The sequence below is a fragment of the Semicossyphus pulcher genome, unplaced genomic scaffold (genome assembly GCF_022749685.1).
Source record: "Semicossyphus pulcher isolate SPU_LCO1_2020_fin unplaced genomic scaffold, fSemPul1.0.p SCAF_1, whole genome shotgun sequence".
Taxonomy (NCBI): domain Eukaryota; kingdom Metazoa; phylum Chordata; class Actinopteri; order Labriformes; family Labridae; genus Semicossyphus; species Semicossyphus pulcher.
This window is the reverse complement of record NW_027211603.1, coordinates 2976898-2994488: the sequence shown is the minus strand read 5'-3', so window position 1 is coordinate 2994488 and position 17591 is coordinate 2976898. Positions and strand designations below refer to the sequence as shown.

General features: G+C 43.2%; 1 protein-coding gene across 1 annotated transcript in view; it reads right to left on the bottom strand.

Moving 5' to 3' along the window:
* Positions 1-6432, bottom strand: part of adamtsl5 (ADAMTS like 5) — a 44298-nt gene extending 37866 nt beyond the window's left edge. The window contains exon 1 of the mRNA XM_069657964.1: positions 6263-6432. Coding sequence (XP_069514065.1) covers positions 6263-6282 — 20 coding nt within the window. The 5' untranslated portion in view covers positions 6283-6432. The remainder of the gene's footprint in view (positions 1-6262) is intronic.
* Between the last annotated feature and the right edge of the window lie 11159 nt (positions 6433-17591).

The window sequence follows — 17591 nt, the reverse complement described above, 5'->3', positions numbered from 1 at the left end:
GCGATTGTATGTTCTGACAAAACCCCCCGAGAGGACTGTGGGGAATGACTAAGTGAAAGACGGGCGTTGGTGTCGTGTTGTTGGTTCTGTTGTTGCCAAAATGTCTAGACTCAGCCTCTTGCTCAACTCTGGTCCCTTCCCTTCACCTCGCTTCGCTGCACTTCATTCGCTCCTTCCACGACAGGGAGAACAAACTTAGTACACCGTCATACCTCAGGGATTATAAGATTATCTTTTCACAGCCACTCTGACTGAAGCAGAGCCTCTCAGGTCATCTACAGTCCTGCGCTCGCTGCATGAGAAACACGCAGGGATGAACGCAAGAGATAGTGAGAGAGAAACGTCATACACGGTTAACAACGAGCATGAAGTTTAATATTTTAAAGAGTAGACACAGTTAAAAGTTTTTCTTTTACACTGTCCACAGTAAGGCCCGTCTTAAGACCTCGGACTCGGAACAATGAGTCAGAGGTCTTTAGTTTCACATTAGAGAACAGGAATCCTTCCTCTGGTCTTAATGCGGGCAGATTTAAAAACACCAGCTTGTGTGAATTTGAAGAATTAGGAGAATTTTTGTATGAGTAAATAACATGTACAATTAATGAAATTTATGTTTGAACTTGAACTTTTAATGTTTATTAGTCGGCATCTTTTGTTTCTAGAGCCTGAGAAAACATCAGGGTGGTTTATTTCTTAATGTCTCCCATCAGCGACGATTTAGCTTCTTATTAATCTCTATAAACAAACATCTGCAGCAAGCTCAGCTAACAATCTGCTCTAGATCTAAAATTCAACTTGAGACAAATTCACTTAAAGCTGTGTCACGAAAGCAGTTAGATTTCCCGACTTCCTCAAACGCATCAGAAATGATGGCTCCGCCCTCCGTTCAACAAACGTCTCATTTTAAAGTAGTTTTCTTCTCCTCTTGAGGACAGACGGGACAAAGCTTCATGTTGACTTGTAACAGGGTTCGATCCCTGACTGGAAGTTTGAGGTGTCCTTAGGGTAAGACACTGAACCCCAAATTGCTCCTGGTGGCATCATTAACTCTCAGATGTACGTCTGCTATATTAAATTGTAACATTGTACTAACATTGTACAGGCGCTTGTCCAGGGGATGGAATGAACCAAGAGATGACAGCGTTTATTTTGCAGACGTATCTGGAGGGAGAATTTCACTTGACTTTGATCTGAACACACGGTCGCTTCTCAAGTCGCTCACTGGACTGTGAACAATGCAGCGCACGGAGAAGGAAGTCTTGGCTGGAAGCCGCTAAACGCTGGCTAACACCGGACATGTTCACCGTCACTCCCAGAGGCTGTCAGATGATAGCCGATGGTTTCAGAGATTGTGCATGACACAATTATAAAATAAAATCCTTCAATCAGTCTCATAAACTCTGGATCAAAACATTTTCAAATAGCTTTACCCTCAAATACAGCGAGCACTCGAATAAGGGAAACACACAGTTGTCTGGAAGCCACAAATGTCCCCGCAGGACGGGGAGTTTCTCAACTCTGTCTCCATCACTTTCATAATTACAGCTAAAAACCTTTAATGGTCCAAAGACAGAAATCCCAGATCTGGATCGCCACCAAAACCAAATCAATTGTTCCCTGGCACACGGCCGACACGTCCATCACGTTACGGGGAAATTCTTTTACTCGGTTTTAAAAACATCCTGCTGACAGACGCAGAAACACACTTACTGCATAAAACCACAAGCTTAATCCAAACAGTGAATCACAGGCTTTATGTCAGGTTCGTGCAGAGAGACGCAAACACGGAGCAGTAAACTCTTATCTGTCTGAACCTTGAGACGAGACCATCAGTGAGTTCTCTCTGTAACATCACTGTGACTGGAGACAGGGGGAAACCGCTCACCTGGCCTTCTCAGAAATACTAACTCTATTGCAGGATAGCCGGTATCAGTGTGCACAATCAAACAGCTTCAGATCAACCTGGAAACAGAGTTCAGATGAGTAGGATGTAGAGGAACATGAGCCTCCAGATGGGACAGTCGGTTTCACGGCACACGCTCCACGTGTCAACCTTCTGTGAGTTTGAAAACTGAGGAAGTGCAGCTGCTGTATTATCAGACTGTATGTGGATCTGTTGATACACCTTTGACTGGATTACTGACTGGACTCTTTCCAGGATGGAGATGCTTAAACAAAGGTGGAGCTGAAGGGAACCTGTCGAGTAGAAAAGGTTGAGAAAGGGGCAGAAGTTTCTGGTTTCTTTGTAACAAATAAAAAGTTTATACGCGAGCAATTTGTACCTTAAAAGAACAATTACAGAGTGCAGCCACATCCGTGTTTTTACAGCAGACATTTTGACTCGTGGTAGGAACAGAACATAACGACAGCTTGGTGAGTCAGCAGGGAAACCCCAGCACTGCCTCAACTCAAACATCAAACATCAAACATAAAAACCTTTGTGCACCAACAGAAAAATGCCGATCAAGATTGCATTGTCTATGTTTGCTCTTACTTTGACCTGCTTGTGTGTGGGCTGCTTTATGCCAGTTGGAAATTGCACCACCATCAGACCAGCGAGACGGCAACAACACTCCGAAACAATGGTCCACAACCTTTGGACCGTTATGACTGAGGCCGGAGTTATTCTTACTTTTTAACCTTGCGTTCGCAAACACAACCAGCAGCGTCATGAACGTAATTGTTCACATACTTGTCTCTGCACTACACGTGTTGCTGGAGGATACCTCTAGAGGGCGCAGAGAGCTCAGGTCGTATGCAGCTACTGTATGTGCGGGATGTAAACAACAGACATGGCAACACTCGGGGAGGTTACTGTGATGTTCATTCTGAGATCATGACAGCTTTTGTGTGTTCGATGGACAGAACACACCGTCTGCACCGTCCCCACTCCGTCTGTCCAACATACTCCTCCGTGCACGGACGTCACCCTCCCGGACTTGTTTCCATTTAGTTTTGCAGGTTTCCACGGCGACTTTTTAAACAGAACTTATCTGTCTGCAGCTGTTTGACAGACATGTTTGTCTCTGTGCAGTGACAATGACACATCGTACAGATGTGGATAATCGTGGACTTGGTCTATCAGCTTATCAAGTTTCTGCCATTGTCGTCCCTGCTGCTGTGTTGACCCTGTCCCATCCCCTCTGCCTCTACACTGCCCCTACTGCTCATGTGCATCCTGCATCTTCGGCCTGTGTAGCGTTAATTTTTGAGGACGTGCACAGCCGACGCTCCGAAAAGGCCTACAGTATAAAGAGTGTGAATCCATTCAGCAATTAGGGTGCAACCTTTGCTTGAACACCTACACCACCTGTAGATTTTAAACGGTGGAGATTTGTGTCGTGTTCATGAGATACCTGTGAAAACTCTCTTGTATGGAGTTGAGCATTTCAAGGCTCGACTTCCTTTAAAAATCTCCATGTTTGTTTCCTCCCTTGCAACAATTTGCTACCTAAGTACGTTCATTAACTGTACCTTTAGTTGGGGCTGAATTTACTGCTCTATAACTTTACTGTGGATCAGAAGCTGTGTGTGCATCTGGGGCTCATTACAGAGTGCCTGATGTTTTCAAGAACTTTCCTGTACAAAAATTAAATACCGATGCGTTTAAGTGTTTAAAATAAAGAAGATTTTCATCCTTTTTTAAGACAGTGATGTGCTCCTCTTCAGTGTTCAGACTCCACATCCACAGGGAAGGAAAGGATTGAAATTCCTCCCCCCAGGCGAGAGTGACATCACTGCGTGTACCAGCAAATTAGAGTCCTCGTTTTGAAGCTATATGCTCAGTGTTCCATGGTAAGTAGATTAAATCAGTTCATGAGGCCGGTGGCTCCTTCCCAAACAAACATTCCTCCAAAGAGTTATCACAGAGACAGAAAATGTGCGATGAGCCAAATCTTTCTATCTCGTCTTTGTGTTTCTGCAGGCAGCGCTCCATCCGACAGACAGCCGACACATTTCTCCTGACACATTACATCAAACGCAGCCCATAAAAAGGATATCACACTTTAACACACGCACTTGGATGCAGAGTTTAGAAATGTCAGCGTGTGTTGTTTTCATTAAAGCCGCTGGAAAGTTTGCCGCAAAAATCTGAGTGAAAATAAACGTTCAGAAAACCTGGATCAAAAAACTCTTCATGTTTCTGATAAGACCACTTCTCAAGACTCTGAAGGCGTGGCCGATCACACTTTGACTAACAGCTCCCTTGTTTTGATTGACATCTGCCTGGCTCAGACAACAACAATGGCGATTGGACAGTGTAGTGCTGCTTTCCAAGATAGCAGTTAGCATTCACATGCAATGTTAGCTGAGAAGAAAGCTATGAATACAACGCTAGTTGATGGCTGTGTTAGCTAGTGCTATATTATTACAGACAGTGTTGGGCGGTAACTTGTTATAAAGTAATCTGTTAGAGTACTCAGATTACTTTTTTGTTGTAACAAGTAATGTAACTCATTAGCAATTCAAGTAATCCGTTATTTAGTTACTTTTTCATAAAAGTAATCTGTTACTGGAAAATAAATCGCCGTATTTTTCTTTTTCTTTTGTCACCACAGAAACAGAAACACCCTGAAGCTCTGTCTCTGTTTCTCTCCTCTTTCTTGGCAGGTAGCTGCGCACCAGCAGAAGGTAAACACAGCTGTGTCAGTGCGCATGTGTAGCTCGCTAATTCAGCTAGCAGGATGTCAGAGAGGACAGCGTTTACTTTGAAAATATTCACATTATTCTGAATGTTTGGGTGAAAGGGACGAGAACAACATGACGGTGAAATGTAAGCTGCGTCTGGAGGATAAGTGCTCGTCAGCTGTGAAGAGCTCGACTTCAAACGTGAAGAAGCATCTGCAGCTAAACACAGCTCCACAACACTGGTGGGACTAAGAGCCCGTGTTGTATTGTTGTCATGGATCAGCTGTGTCTAATACTGTATGCCTCTGCCCGGTTCACTGTCAGATTGTTAGCATAATGAAGAGTTAGAGAGTTATCAGGCTGCAGAGTTACAGATTGTGGGCCGTAAACGAGGCTCTGCAACGACGGTAGAGTCGATACATTCAAAGGTAGACGTACAGCAGGCGGCACGCCATCCTGATGATGTAACCTACATGTGGAATGAGTCGCGAAGGGGGTTTAATTTTTGCTAATGCAAAATTAATCTAACACATCACTTGTCTCAGTAGGTAACACAGTAACGTAACAAGTTGTTTTTAAAAGTTACGCTACCCAACACTGATTACAGAGCTACACTCCCTCTGCTGGCACTCAGCAACCGCTGAAAATAGATCGTTAACAGCCAGAACTATAGCAGCCAAAAACTGACAACCACGTTCAACACTCAACACCTGCAGTTTGGCCCGCTGGCGGCGCTAACGCTGGGTGCAAACAAACGACTAGCTTCTGGGTGACTTTTGATTGGTTTGGGGAATTTCAAGCGTCATTTTCATGATCAGTTAAAAAAAGTTAAATTACAATATTTTGAACTTGGATTGACACTCATTTCTTATACTTTTCAGATGCTTAAGACCCTTAAAGAGTTAGTAAGCTCTGTGGATTTGGTGGACTAAGGTATTTTCATGATTTTAGGAGACAAATTTAGGAGATTAGTCTGAGCAGAGACCCAGAGCCTCTGCAGCCCCAGTGTTTGTGCTCTCTGTGTCATGGATGGGATTAGATCAAATATGAGCAGCGTATTTATAGCCGGTGACATTTAGGAGATAAAGGTAGAGCAGCAGCAGGATGGGAGGAATGTAGAGCCAGGAGTTGCGATATCACAGATACTGTATGGCTGTGAGCAGGATGACTTCACCCGCTGGCAGGAAGTATCTGACTGGATATGACTTCTGCCCCCAGAGAAAACATACGCACTGCACAGGCCGCTACAGGATCAACTAAACTGCTTCAGGTCAAATATTTCTGCTCCTAAAGTGACTCAAACACTGTTTTAAAAACACCACATTTAACTGCAGGTCTTCTGATGAAGTGAAGCTAAAACAAACAGCTTCAAACTGGAGGGAAAAAAACTCAACTGTCCCTGGAATGTATCACCTCCCATCCTTCACTGTACTGCAAAAAAATGTTCAAGGCTTTGCAGCTCCTTGCAAGCAAAATGACTCAAGGTAAATATTTAAAGCATCCACGTTTCCCCTCCTGAAGAGCAATCAGAGAACAAACAGAAAAGTCAACCTGTCTCTGGAATTTATCACCTCCCATCCACACCGGACACTTCTGATAAATCACCTTTATTCAGTCCGTTCTGCGGTCTTACCTCGTCAGTAGGGGGGACATAGTGTATCCTTGTGGGTTGACTTCAGGTATTCGTTGTCAGGTGCAGCTTTGTTTCCGTATCATGGTGAGAAACGTCGCGGCGCAGATGCACAGTGCATCCCAGCTGCAGGCTGCTCCGACACATGGATCTCAGTCCCAACACCATCCATATCCTCCACCCTCCTGCGGGTTACTCCGTCCTATTCTTCTTCTGTGAGGGAAACTTTTTCTGCCTCTCAGCTGTAGAGCTCATCAATCCAAACAGCTGCGTTTTCGCAATTTCCCCCCAAAAGTCACATCAGTTTTGTCCTTTGGGGCGCGTAAAAAGACGCATCTTCTGGACTTCCAGGTGGCCCAAAGCAACAAAGTCTTTCCTGCTCTATTCTTCCTCTCTACATTACGAACCACCTGCCTCCACTGACAAGAACTACTATTCCAAAGAGAAAAGAAGTCTCACTATCGCCTCCAGGCAGGTGATTTCACGTGTGCCCAGTCCTGCACGGGTAAGACACTCCTGTATCAGCAGCAGAACTCCAGCTCCAAACAGGTCCAGTGTGCGCAAAGTGCAGCAGAAACGCCGCGCGGAGCGTGAAGAGATCCACCGACAGAGCACCACCACTCAGCCGTCCTTGGCTGTGCGTGCACCGGCTGTTGTGACGGTGTTTTGGTCTCTCTCTCTCTCTGTCTCTCTCTCTCTCTCTCTCTCTCTCTCTCCACCTGAGTGCTGCATTCCTCCGGTGAACACGCCTCCCTCCTCCAATCACAGCCCAGCAGCTCCTCTGAAGTCAGAAGTGACTCGCTGAAGAAATCATGAAAGTTTAAAGGAAATTATAACATTGAGTTCATTGTTAACTTAATGATATTATATGGTAAATTCTATATTCACAAATGTAGGATCACAAGAGGGACCCCTAACCTCACTGCATTTTTACATGAACTAAAACAAAATATCAAAACTCTCAAACTAATAGACAATAAAAAAGTAACAGTGGAGCTTCTTGAGATTCCTGAGGAGGAGGGATTTACTCAGCACAGAAACATTTCATTTGTTTTTGTGTTTTTTTCTGTCCCAGTTCTGAATTTTGATTATCCTTTATTTATTTAATTTAAAACTGAAAATGTATTAGGCTACTCTCTTAGCACTGTATGAGCACTAGTCAGTATTGTATATTCTATATCTGTTAATAAAGTTTTGTTTTTTTTAAAAGGAAAGTTTAAAGGAGACTTTAAATGTTCAATAAAGAAATCTGGAAACATAATAATAACTCAATAATAATTCAGTGTGAATTAAACCGCTACATTCATGACGTCGAGGTAATTCGAGGTCCAAGAGTTTGTTTAAAATGCTCAGTCCAAAGCCGATAACATGCCCATACTGTGGTGCAATAACATAAAGTACTAAAGCCTGTAAGGGCCGTGCATCACAAATAAAGTTAGACACATTTTTTTTTGTGTTTTGAGAAAAAAGTTGAAACTCTGATTAATGTTTTTTCTTATTCCCGGCACCAACACTCAATGATATATTTTATCTCTCTAATACATTTTTTTCTTTTTTCAAACTTTATTCTGAACATTTGAACTTCACTGACAACATTGAGACTTCATGCAGGCTGTTTGTCTCGTCTGTTTAAGGCCATTTGTTGATTTAACTGTTTTATCACTTTTATTTCTTTTATTTGCATTTCTTCTTGTTGACCTTTTGCGTTTGCATCGTGTTCTTGCCTTTTGTGTTTTCTAGACTTGTTTGGCCTCACTGTTGAATGTTTACTCTGTAATCCTGCCTTTGCTTTGTCCGTCAAATCACTGTTTTTAAATGTGCTATATAAATAAAGTTATTATTATTATTTATTCTTGACATTTTGACTTTTTCCCAGACATTCGGCTTTATTTACAACATTTCACTTCATTTGATTCTCAACGTTGGAGCCTTCTTTTCTACATCACACTTCAACACTTCAACAATAACACAATCATGTTTGTCAGAGGGAAGCACCCCAATGCTCCTCGCTGCCCCCCCAAACCCGGCTCCTCTGAGGATTTTGGCTTGCATGAAGTCCCTCCTTTATACCTTACTTACCTTCTCTTTCTGTTCCTGCAGACAGCGCATCGTCAGAGAGCCGACGCATTCCTCCTGACACGTTGCACCAAACATGCTATCAGACTTTAACACATGCACTTGGCTGCAGAGTTTAGAAATCTCAGCGTGTTGTTTTTATTAAAGCCTCTGGAGATTTAGATTAAAAAAAGGCATTTATGATGTCAAAGTTGAGCATCTAAATCTGAGTGAAAATAAACATTCAAGTGTAAACCTGGATCAAAAAACTCCTCTCCTCTCCTCTCCTCTCCTTTCTTCTCTTCTCCTTTCTTCTCCTCTCCTCTCCTCTCCTCTCCTCTCCTCTCCTCTCCTCTCCTCTCCTCACCTTTCTTCTGCCTCGTGACTCCACAGTTTCACGAGACTTCAGAGAGACAAACTTCATCTTCATCTACAAGTCAGAACATCTTCTCATCCTGATCCCTCTACACCAGCCTTCCCGTTTCAGATCTAATATTCCCTCTCTGTATATAATTATGTGTAACTGTATCACTCTTTGAGAACATTTTGACATGTATGAGTCAGGTCATCTGCGGTTTCACACCCTGCTTGTGCTGCGGTACAAATGGGATGACTTGTTGGTGGGGAAGCGACCGCACGTCCTCTCTGTGACCTCAGAGCACCGTCTCCACCTCAGTCCCTTTAAGCTCAGCCAACATCTGAGCTGTGCTTCAGTTTCAACGCACGGCCTTGAACTATCATCTGGAGCCGCGCAGACATAACAGAGGTAACGGGACAACATCAGTGCCTCCACAGAGCTGTGTCAGCTGTGATCTCCTCTCACGGTTTCTGTTACCACTTGTTAGCTTGTGTGTGAGCACATGGGGTCATGTCAGAGTGTAAATATTATGCTGAATCAGACCGCTTCAACAGGATGTGATGTTGCAGTCATTTGAAGCCTGTTACAGACGCCAAGAGAGTGATTTACAAACCTACAAATGTTGACTGGCAGACAACATGAGCCGGCAGCGCCATAAATCCACAGGAGCATCAGACAGGCAGCAGCAAACAGCAGAGTGGTTACACAGCGCAGGTTGGTCACCCAGGTTATCTTTTTCTTAATCCTCAGGGAATACAAAGGAATAGATTATTTATCTTATCTAAACAGCTAAGAGTAATACAATATCCCCAGCCTGTCTGTTGCTCTTAAACTCGAGCCCAGTTGTCCATAGCAAGCAGAAACCTCCGGGCCTTAAACACGACATCACTGCTTAAGTGCCATTAACTGCAGTTCCTCAAGTGGCCACTTGATGCTGGCTCCAAAAGCGAGACAATCCCCACAGTCTGTATAAAAAGATGGACGACATGACAGCTCCCCTGAAGTGAAGCCAAACCCTCTCTGTCGCCCCCTGCTGACTGGCTGCAGTATAGCTCATAAAGCCCGCCTCCTCCATGTTAACAGATGGGACATGAGTCAAACTATATACACATAATATATTTTCTCAAAAACAGTTTCTGTCATTTTAGTTCTTATCATGCTGATTAATGTCCAAGTGTTCATTTTTCTGACAAGTTTACTTTCAATTAGTTATTTGATGCTATAAAAAGGGGTGTGGCCTCATGATTGACAGCTCTGTTGACAAATCGGGCTCCTGCAGCATTCTGTTCCCGGGTAGCAGAGTAGAGGAGGAACAAAAACTACAGTCATTGAACTTTCCATAAGCGTGAATATCTGCTTAAGACAAGAAGCTGTTCTGCTGTTAAACACGCCGACAGGCCGGATCTTTGCTGTTTCTTTCCGGTAAGTGAAGTTTGTGTTTGGAATGATGTCACCAGCGCACGATGGCAGCGCCCGTCACAGGGGGTATTTAGCCTTTTTTGACGCCTCGTCCATCTTTATTTACAGTCATCGATGTCCCTCCAGATTTTTGCCTTTCAAGTTGCCCTTTAATCCGGGAGCAGTGAAATGATAACAATGTCAGACTCCTCATGTGATCGATAACCTTTGCCGCATGTCGGGAATATTTCAGTGCTGCTCTGAGACTTTGTTTGTGTCGAATAACTTTACACTTTATGTTCTGAATCTTTCCCCCTGTTTTCTGTTAGACATTCATCATCAGTGTGACGTACAGATTTGAAGTCTGGCTGTAACCAGAGTTCATGCAGTTAGACAGGGGCTTGTAATTATTATTAATGCATATAGTCAGGTCTGTAACAACACTGCTGTGTACCGACTAACAGTTGATAAATAGAGTGGAGATGTTTCTGTCAGCAGTGAGTGGCTCCTCTGTACCTGTGTGTGTATAATGATTAGTTAAGTGCTCTCAGGTCTCTCTGCGTGTCTCGGCTCGTAGAGACATTTCCCTCGTCCCTCCCTATAGCTTGCCCGTCTTTACCGAACACTTCACTGTTTAATGCTGCGTGTGTTTACTGAGAGACGGATCGCCTCAGTGTTTACAGTAATCATCACATTCATGCACGTACGCTCTCTCTCTCTGTGCATTTAGCAGTCTCTGTAATAAGAGGCTTCAGAGCTGAGGAGGCACTTTAACACTCCTCCAAGACATTAAGGGGGAGGTGGGTGAGGGGTTTCCACCTCCCCCTCTCCTTTAAGGTTTTTACTGGGCTTGGCAGCCTGCCAGCATGAATGGAGAAACTTGATGGGTGGACAGAGTTTCACACAGCAGCTCTGATGAAAGGCTGCCGTCGGTGGTGTGAAAGTCCTACAGATCACATGTGGCCTTCACGCAGCTGCAGCCCGGACGTTTAATGTGCTGCAGCTTGTAAGACGTGTTTTGTTTCTGTCTGGTGAAAACCTACAATTTAAATCTGAGTTTAAATATTTGTGTGTACCTGGAGGATTAAAGAGTGTTTCCACACGCGGGGCAGATCAGACCAACATAAACATGAGTAAACACAGAGACACCCAGAGAGGCTGCTTCATTTCAAACACTGAAATCACAGCAACAAAGTCAAGGTCAAGGTAAGCGTTGTTATCCCAGACAGAGAGGGGGATTCTGATGGCTCTGATTCAAGTCGACTTGTTTTGACTTATAACAATAAAGTCTGTGAAGGCTAACAGTCATCCAAAGAACTTCAAGAACTTCGACCATGTCCATAACCATAATCTAAGGGCCCGATCAGACAGAGAGGCGCACCGCACCGCCTTTTCTGTTGAAGCCTACGGTTAAAAAAAGAGCAGCTCGCTGCGCCTGTTTTTCCTACTGTTGTTAAGGCAACCACCGAATCACAGCTGACATTAACCTGACTGTTATATTGTCTACTGACAGAAGGCCCGCCTCTCCTTTCATCCGATTGGACAATGAGAAAAAATGCCCATGACGTCGGGCGCTTTCTGCTTTGAGTTGAAGATTTTTCAACTCGAGGCGCTCAGAGCAGAAAAAAAACACGAGGCGCTCTGCAACGCAAAAGCAGCGCGCAAAAAGCGTCTCATTGAAAACAATGACAAAAGAGCCCCCAGATGCTAAAACGCGTTCTGTCTGATCGGCCCTAACACTGCCATAAAGTGGAGTAAGACATAAAGTCCGTATACACTGAGGTAACAACAATTCATTTCATTTTGACTTTGTGTTAAGTAAAGATGCATCCTCCTCACTTTTGTCTGTTAGCAATCAACAGAAAATAAAAGCTGCTGTTTGCTGGGATGCACGACCTACAGGGTAAAGAACCCAATGACTACGTTTTAAGAGGCATCTGAACAGAACAACTGAGCCTTAAGGCCGAGATAAACATGCTTTTAACCACACGTGTGCACAGCCGACGCTACAAACAGATGCAGGGCATGCGCGGTCCTCAAAAATTAACGCTACGCAAATGTAATATGCACATGAACAGTAGGGGCAGTGTAGAGGCAGAGGGGGTGTGACAGGGTCAACACAGCAGCAGGGACGACAATGGCAGAAAGTTCGAGAACAAGTCCTCAATTATTCAGATCTGTACGATGTGTCGTTGCCGCTGCACAGAGACAAACATGCCTGTCAAACAGCTGCAGACAGATAAGTTCTGTTTTAGAAGTCGACGTGGAAACCTGCAAAACTAAATGGAAACAAGTCCGGACCGTGACGTCCGAGCACGGAGGAACATGTTGGTGTTCTGTCCACTGAACACACTAAAGCTTTTTCTGACGTCATCTCAGATTTAACATCACAGTAACCTCCCCAAGTATTGTCATGTCTGTTGTTAACGTCCCTCTCACACAGTAGTTGCATACTGCCTGAGCTGTCTGGTGCGCCCTCTAGAGGTATCCTCCAGTAACACGTGTAGTGCACAGACAAGTAAACGTTCATGACGCAGGCGGTTGTGGACGCGAACACGAGGTTAAAAAGCAAGAATATCCCCGGCCTTAAAGAGGACAAAAGACGTGAGGTAGGATCCTGACACTCTGTAGAGGTTGAGGCTTCGCTTATGAAGGCCTGGCTTTGATCTTTGATAACCTTGTGATTCCAATAAAGATCAATGTATTTCATTTTTGCTCATTCAGAAAAGATACACGAGGTTAGGCGAAGATTAACAGAGACGGATTATTGGTTTTGACTTTTACAGAACTCCTCTCCTCTCTGGTAGACGTATGACCTCACATGAGGTACTTTGTTTGTGGCGCCCCCTCTGGTGGGCGTGGCTCACAGAGTATGATGCTTATATTCTGCCTGTATAGCAACGAAATAACTACAAACATCATCAGTATAAACAGTCCAGAACAAATCAAGACTCAACAGTGTGATGTGCATCGTCAGCTGACCACACGAGGATACCATGTGTGCCTTTAATCGTCTTCTTTTGTTGGACATAAAGAAGTTAATATCAGTACAGATTTGTTGTCTGTACGACACGATGATCAGATTACTTTACATTCAGGAATAATACACACCTGAAGCTTTCGTCTATGTCCCTTTGTCACATGTAAAATGTTCAGACATTTCATTCTGTATCTTGTTTTCAGACTTATCTCTTCATTCATGATTGTTCCGCTGTGTTTGTGATGCAGATCCGGGAGCAGATGCCAACATTAACATCTCTGCCGGAGGTTGCGAGTGTTATTTTACTCTGCATGTTTGCCCAGCAGGCTCGAAATCTGTCTCTGTAACAAGGCAACATGCAGGTCCGGGCAGCACAGACAGGATATTAAAACCTGGAAGTGTGTCATCAAACATCAGGAAAAAAAACTAATCGTCCGGAGCCGCATATCTGTGAATTTAGTAACACATCATTGTGTGGATGTCCTGAGACTCTCTGTCTCATGGAGTTGATGAAATCAGTTTATCCCAGACGTGTGCTTCTGCCGAGATAAAAGAAGACAAAGGTATGGAATAGAGTAGAGCAGCATCCCAGCATGCACCATGGGTGGCATTTGAAGTAGAGGAACTGTATATGTGCCCGCTGGATGACATGACATTTTGAAAGACTTCAGAAAAGCCCGCAGGCGCTTCCTGCTCATCTCAAGCTGTCGTCCGTCACCTGGGCACAGATTACTGTACACATGGATGTGATGTTATGACATGTTTTGGAGGTGGCGCAGGCTTAATGGCTAATTTAGTGAGCAGGCCCTTGCAGTGGCTGTAAAGGTTTGATGTATGGGGTTCATAAAAGTTCATAAAATAAAGGAGGAGGAACAAAGAAAACAACAGGTTTGATTTACTGCTGCCAGGAAGGAATGAGACAATTACACAGTCGGTAACACTCAGGTTAGACACCCTGAAAACAAAGCTGCTTCCCAGGACCTCAGTGCACACTCATGCTTGTTTCTCCGAACATGAGTCAGCCATGAAGAAATGTGTCGCCCGAACTCATAATAATAAAAGCTATTCATTACATGAAACCACCACGGTGATTTTACAAACCGCTTTCCCATGGGAGAAAACAACACACGAAACAAGACCACTTTAAAACCTCCAGTAAATACCATCCACCGCATTTACTGCTCTGTTTGAATACTGTAAAAGCAGCCCAACATCTGCAACATCTGTTTATGCACAGAAACCAAACAGTCACATGCTGCAGCAGACTCTTTGCAGAAAGATGCAGACAGCAGCATGAGCAGCGTTGGAGGATGGGATCGTTTTTAGAGGCACAAAAAATTGCAATACAGACAAAATTAAATTAGACTTTGCTTGTTTTTTGTTTTTTTAACTATTTCCACTGAAATTCAAAATGAAAATGTTTTCCTTGGAGCTATTTTTGCTTTTTTACAGAGCACATTTTGAATTGTGAAAACCTGATGTTAGAACTGCACGCAGTCTAAAATAAATAATTAAATAAATAAGTGTTCTGGTGATTATGAACCAAACCAGTCAGCAGAAGTCTGCAGGTGGAAGCAGGACGTACAGGTCTGCGGGCAACATGCAGGACTGACTGCTTCACATGTGAATTAGATAACAGATGACAACACAACCAGCTAAACATCTCCTCATTTAGTCCCTTTCACACACTCCTGACAATTTCATGGCTTGCCATTTCACTCACGTCCCACACAGCTGGAGAATTACAGTGTGAGACGTGCTCTCACATCTCCAAATATTACGTTTCATTAAGGTGAGACCTGGGTAGAGCTAAGAAGGAGAAGTCATCCATATTGGTGACCTATTCATCACTTCATGTGTAGAAGCTTCTGCAACAGAAACGCAAGAGTAGAAAACATAATACACACAACTGAGGCGAGCAGTTACAATTTTCCAGAGTAGTCCTTTCACACATGTCCCTCACAGCAGGAGATTTTTCGTGCCGGTGGGGGGTCACAACGTAAAAAGTACGCTGCAGTACCTGCAACTGGCGAGCAATTTCAGTCGGCCCTCACAGCCAGAAGCTCCTGAATCTCTTCATGGCTCCAGTCTGCAGACATCTTTGTAGTTGATCCTTGATGTTTTTAATCATCCTGTTATGTGTCGCTCTTTTGGTTTCACACCGGTCACATGGTACCCCGACTTTGGGCTGACTTTTTACTCGAGGGCTGGCAGGAAAAAGTCGGCTTAAAGTCAGGGTGAATGGATTGGGCCGTGTTAATGTTGGGAATGTCAGGAGTCCAGTGCATGTGTGAAATCGGTTTAAGAAAGATGTGCTTGATGTATGTTGCACAAATGGTATATAACGTTATCCCCAAGGATTGTTTTGTTTGAAAACATGTATGTATGTATGAAACCACATTGACTGCATGGTTAAAAATTGAAAACATCATAAAATAATGACCAAAAGCGTCATAAACTTCCACTATTCATTGAGAGGCTGTTAAAGCAAGTGTGTAAAATGCTTTACAAGGAAACAAATCAGAACCACATTTAAATAAAAGCCTGCAAATTAAAGTACGGCGAAAATAAGACACATAAAAAACACACAAACAACCACATTATAGTGAAACTTTAAAACTTAAAATTAAATTCAAATTCTGTTAAACGTCTCTTATAAATTAAGAAAACATTTAATTTTAACTGTAAATTTTTGTCTTACGGTCACAGTATGCTTCAACGTGTTCAATATGTTAATGTAATAAACTAAAATATTCAGTTACATTTTCAGAGAGAACATATTGAAGATTTATAAATAAAGGTTTTAACTGAACCTGCGTATAAGGTCTCTGAGGTAGTTGAAATATAAGCTAAACAGTTTGTCTTTCCCCGTATCTGCACACAGACCTGTTAGACGTCAGAGTTGGTTTAAACAAGGTGTCTGAACAGGAAACATCTGCTGCCTCTGTCCAGTGTCTCTCCTTCACATGTAAAGTCCAGCAAACCTGCACGCTGGATGTTACTGCAGGTACAATAAATCACACACATATACACACCTATCCGCAGGCTGAGGCTGCACAGATGCGGTGGATAAGTTGTGTTTATGTCAGTAGAACGGTAGTCAAAGAAACACATTTCAACATCTCAATACAAACATATATAAGCCCCCAAACACAGCTGTTCCAGTGAATCAACACCACTGAATGTGTGTGTGTGAGAGTGTGTGGGCATATAAAGATAACTTCCCATTTACAAAACTAAAATCACAAACTTGCAGTAAACAAAGTCTTGCTGACAGATGTTCCCAGTGCGCAGAAATGTGGCTCAAAATTGTTGGCTAAGTATAAAATGTTAGCATGTAAACAAAACCCAAACCCACATCTGAAGCCTCCATTCACAAGGCCGACTGCAGATCAGACGCTGCTGCTTCTCCTCCTATTCTGGGAATGAACTTTACTCGAGCCTGCTCAGCTCTGATCCCGCTCCTGTTGTGTGGGATTAACTTATTTCAGTCACTCCCAAAAAAACCCTACAGAGGTGTAACCGTGCAGCCATCTGAGTCCCAGCTAGCTAAAAATACAGATCACAAGTAAACAGTGTGGTTACTGAAGGGTTTTAAGTGGTCATCGCCATGACATGTTCCAGTGAAACTTATCTTTTCACATTTTTAAGGTGGCAGAAGTCAGTCCAACACTGAGGCTAACAGTAGCCTAGTACTGTCTGTGCAATGAGTTGGTGGTATTTAAAGCGAGGCGGTTAGCTAACAGTTGTCCAATAAGCACAAGGCATAACTTATCTTGATATTTCAGACCTGTTTAACTGCAACAAAGCACAAATTGTATACTTAATTAGAAAATAACAAATACAAACAAGACGGCACAGTGTAAGGCCACAGATATACAAAACTGCAAATGCTGAGTCATACTGCTCGCTTACAGCTTAATACAAAGGACAGAACACGATGGTTAAACTGGACGTTGGATGTAATCATGACATGTTACTATTTTTCCCCCCTGTGAATCTGGTATTAGCCATAGGCTACTTGTCATGTAGCTATTGGCTACGGAAGAGCACAAAAAATTTGCAACCAACACTCGAGTTAGTTACCAGAACTCCGTTTGCCAAAGCCCCCTGAGATAAAGTTTTTCATAGAGTTGTACAAAAAGAGTGGTTCTTTCGATAACTGGATTTCAGATAGGGGTGGCCTAAAGCAGGCTTTTATTTTTAGCAAACAACCCTAGATGTTGTTGGCTAAAACAAAAAACTGTCACTAGCGGACTTTAGAAGCTGTAGCTAGCTAGCTGTATAAGCTAACGTTAGCACTGAGCTGGCTAAAAGGTCGATCTCTGGATTTATGCGACTCATTTTAAAATGAGAATCCTGTAAAACTAGTCTACAATATGCATTGATGCCTACAGATGTGATATGTAGTTCTTAGAACTAAGACTAACGTAATTATTGCTGGTAAAAAGATGCATCTTCACAAGTAGATGGTCCATGCATTGATGGCTACAGTTTGAAATAAAGAATCCAAATTTATTTGAAATAAAGAATCCAAATTT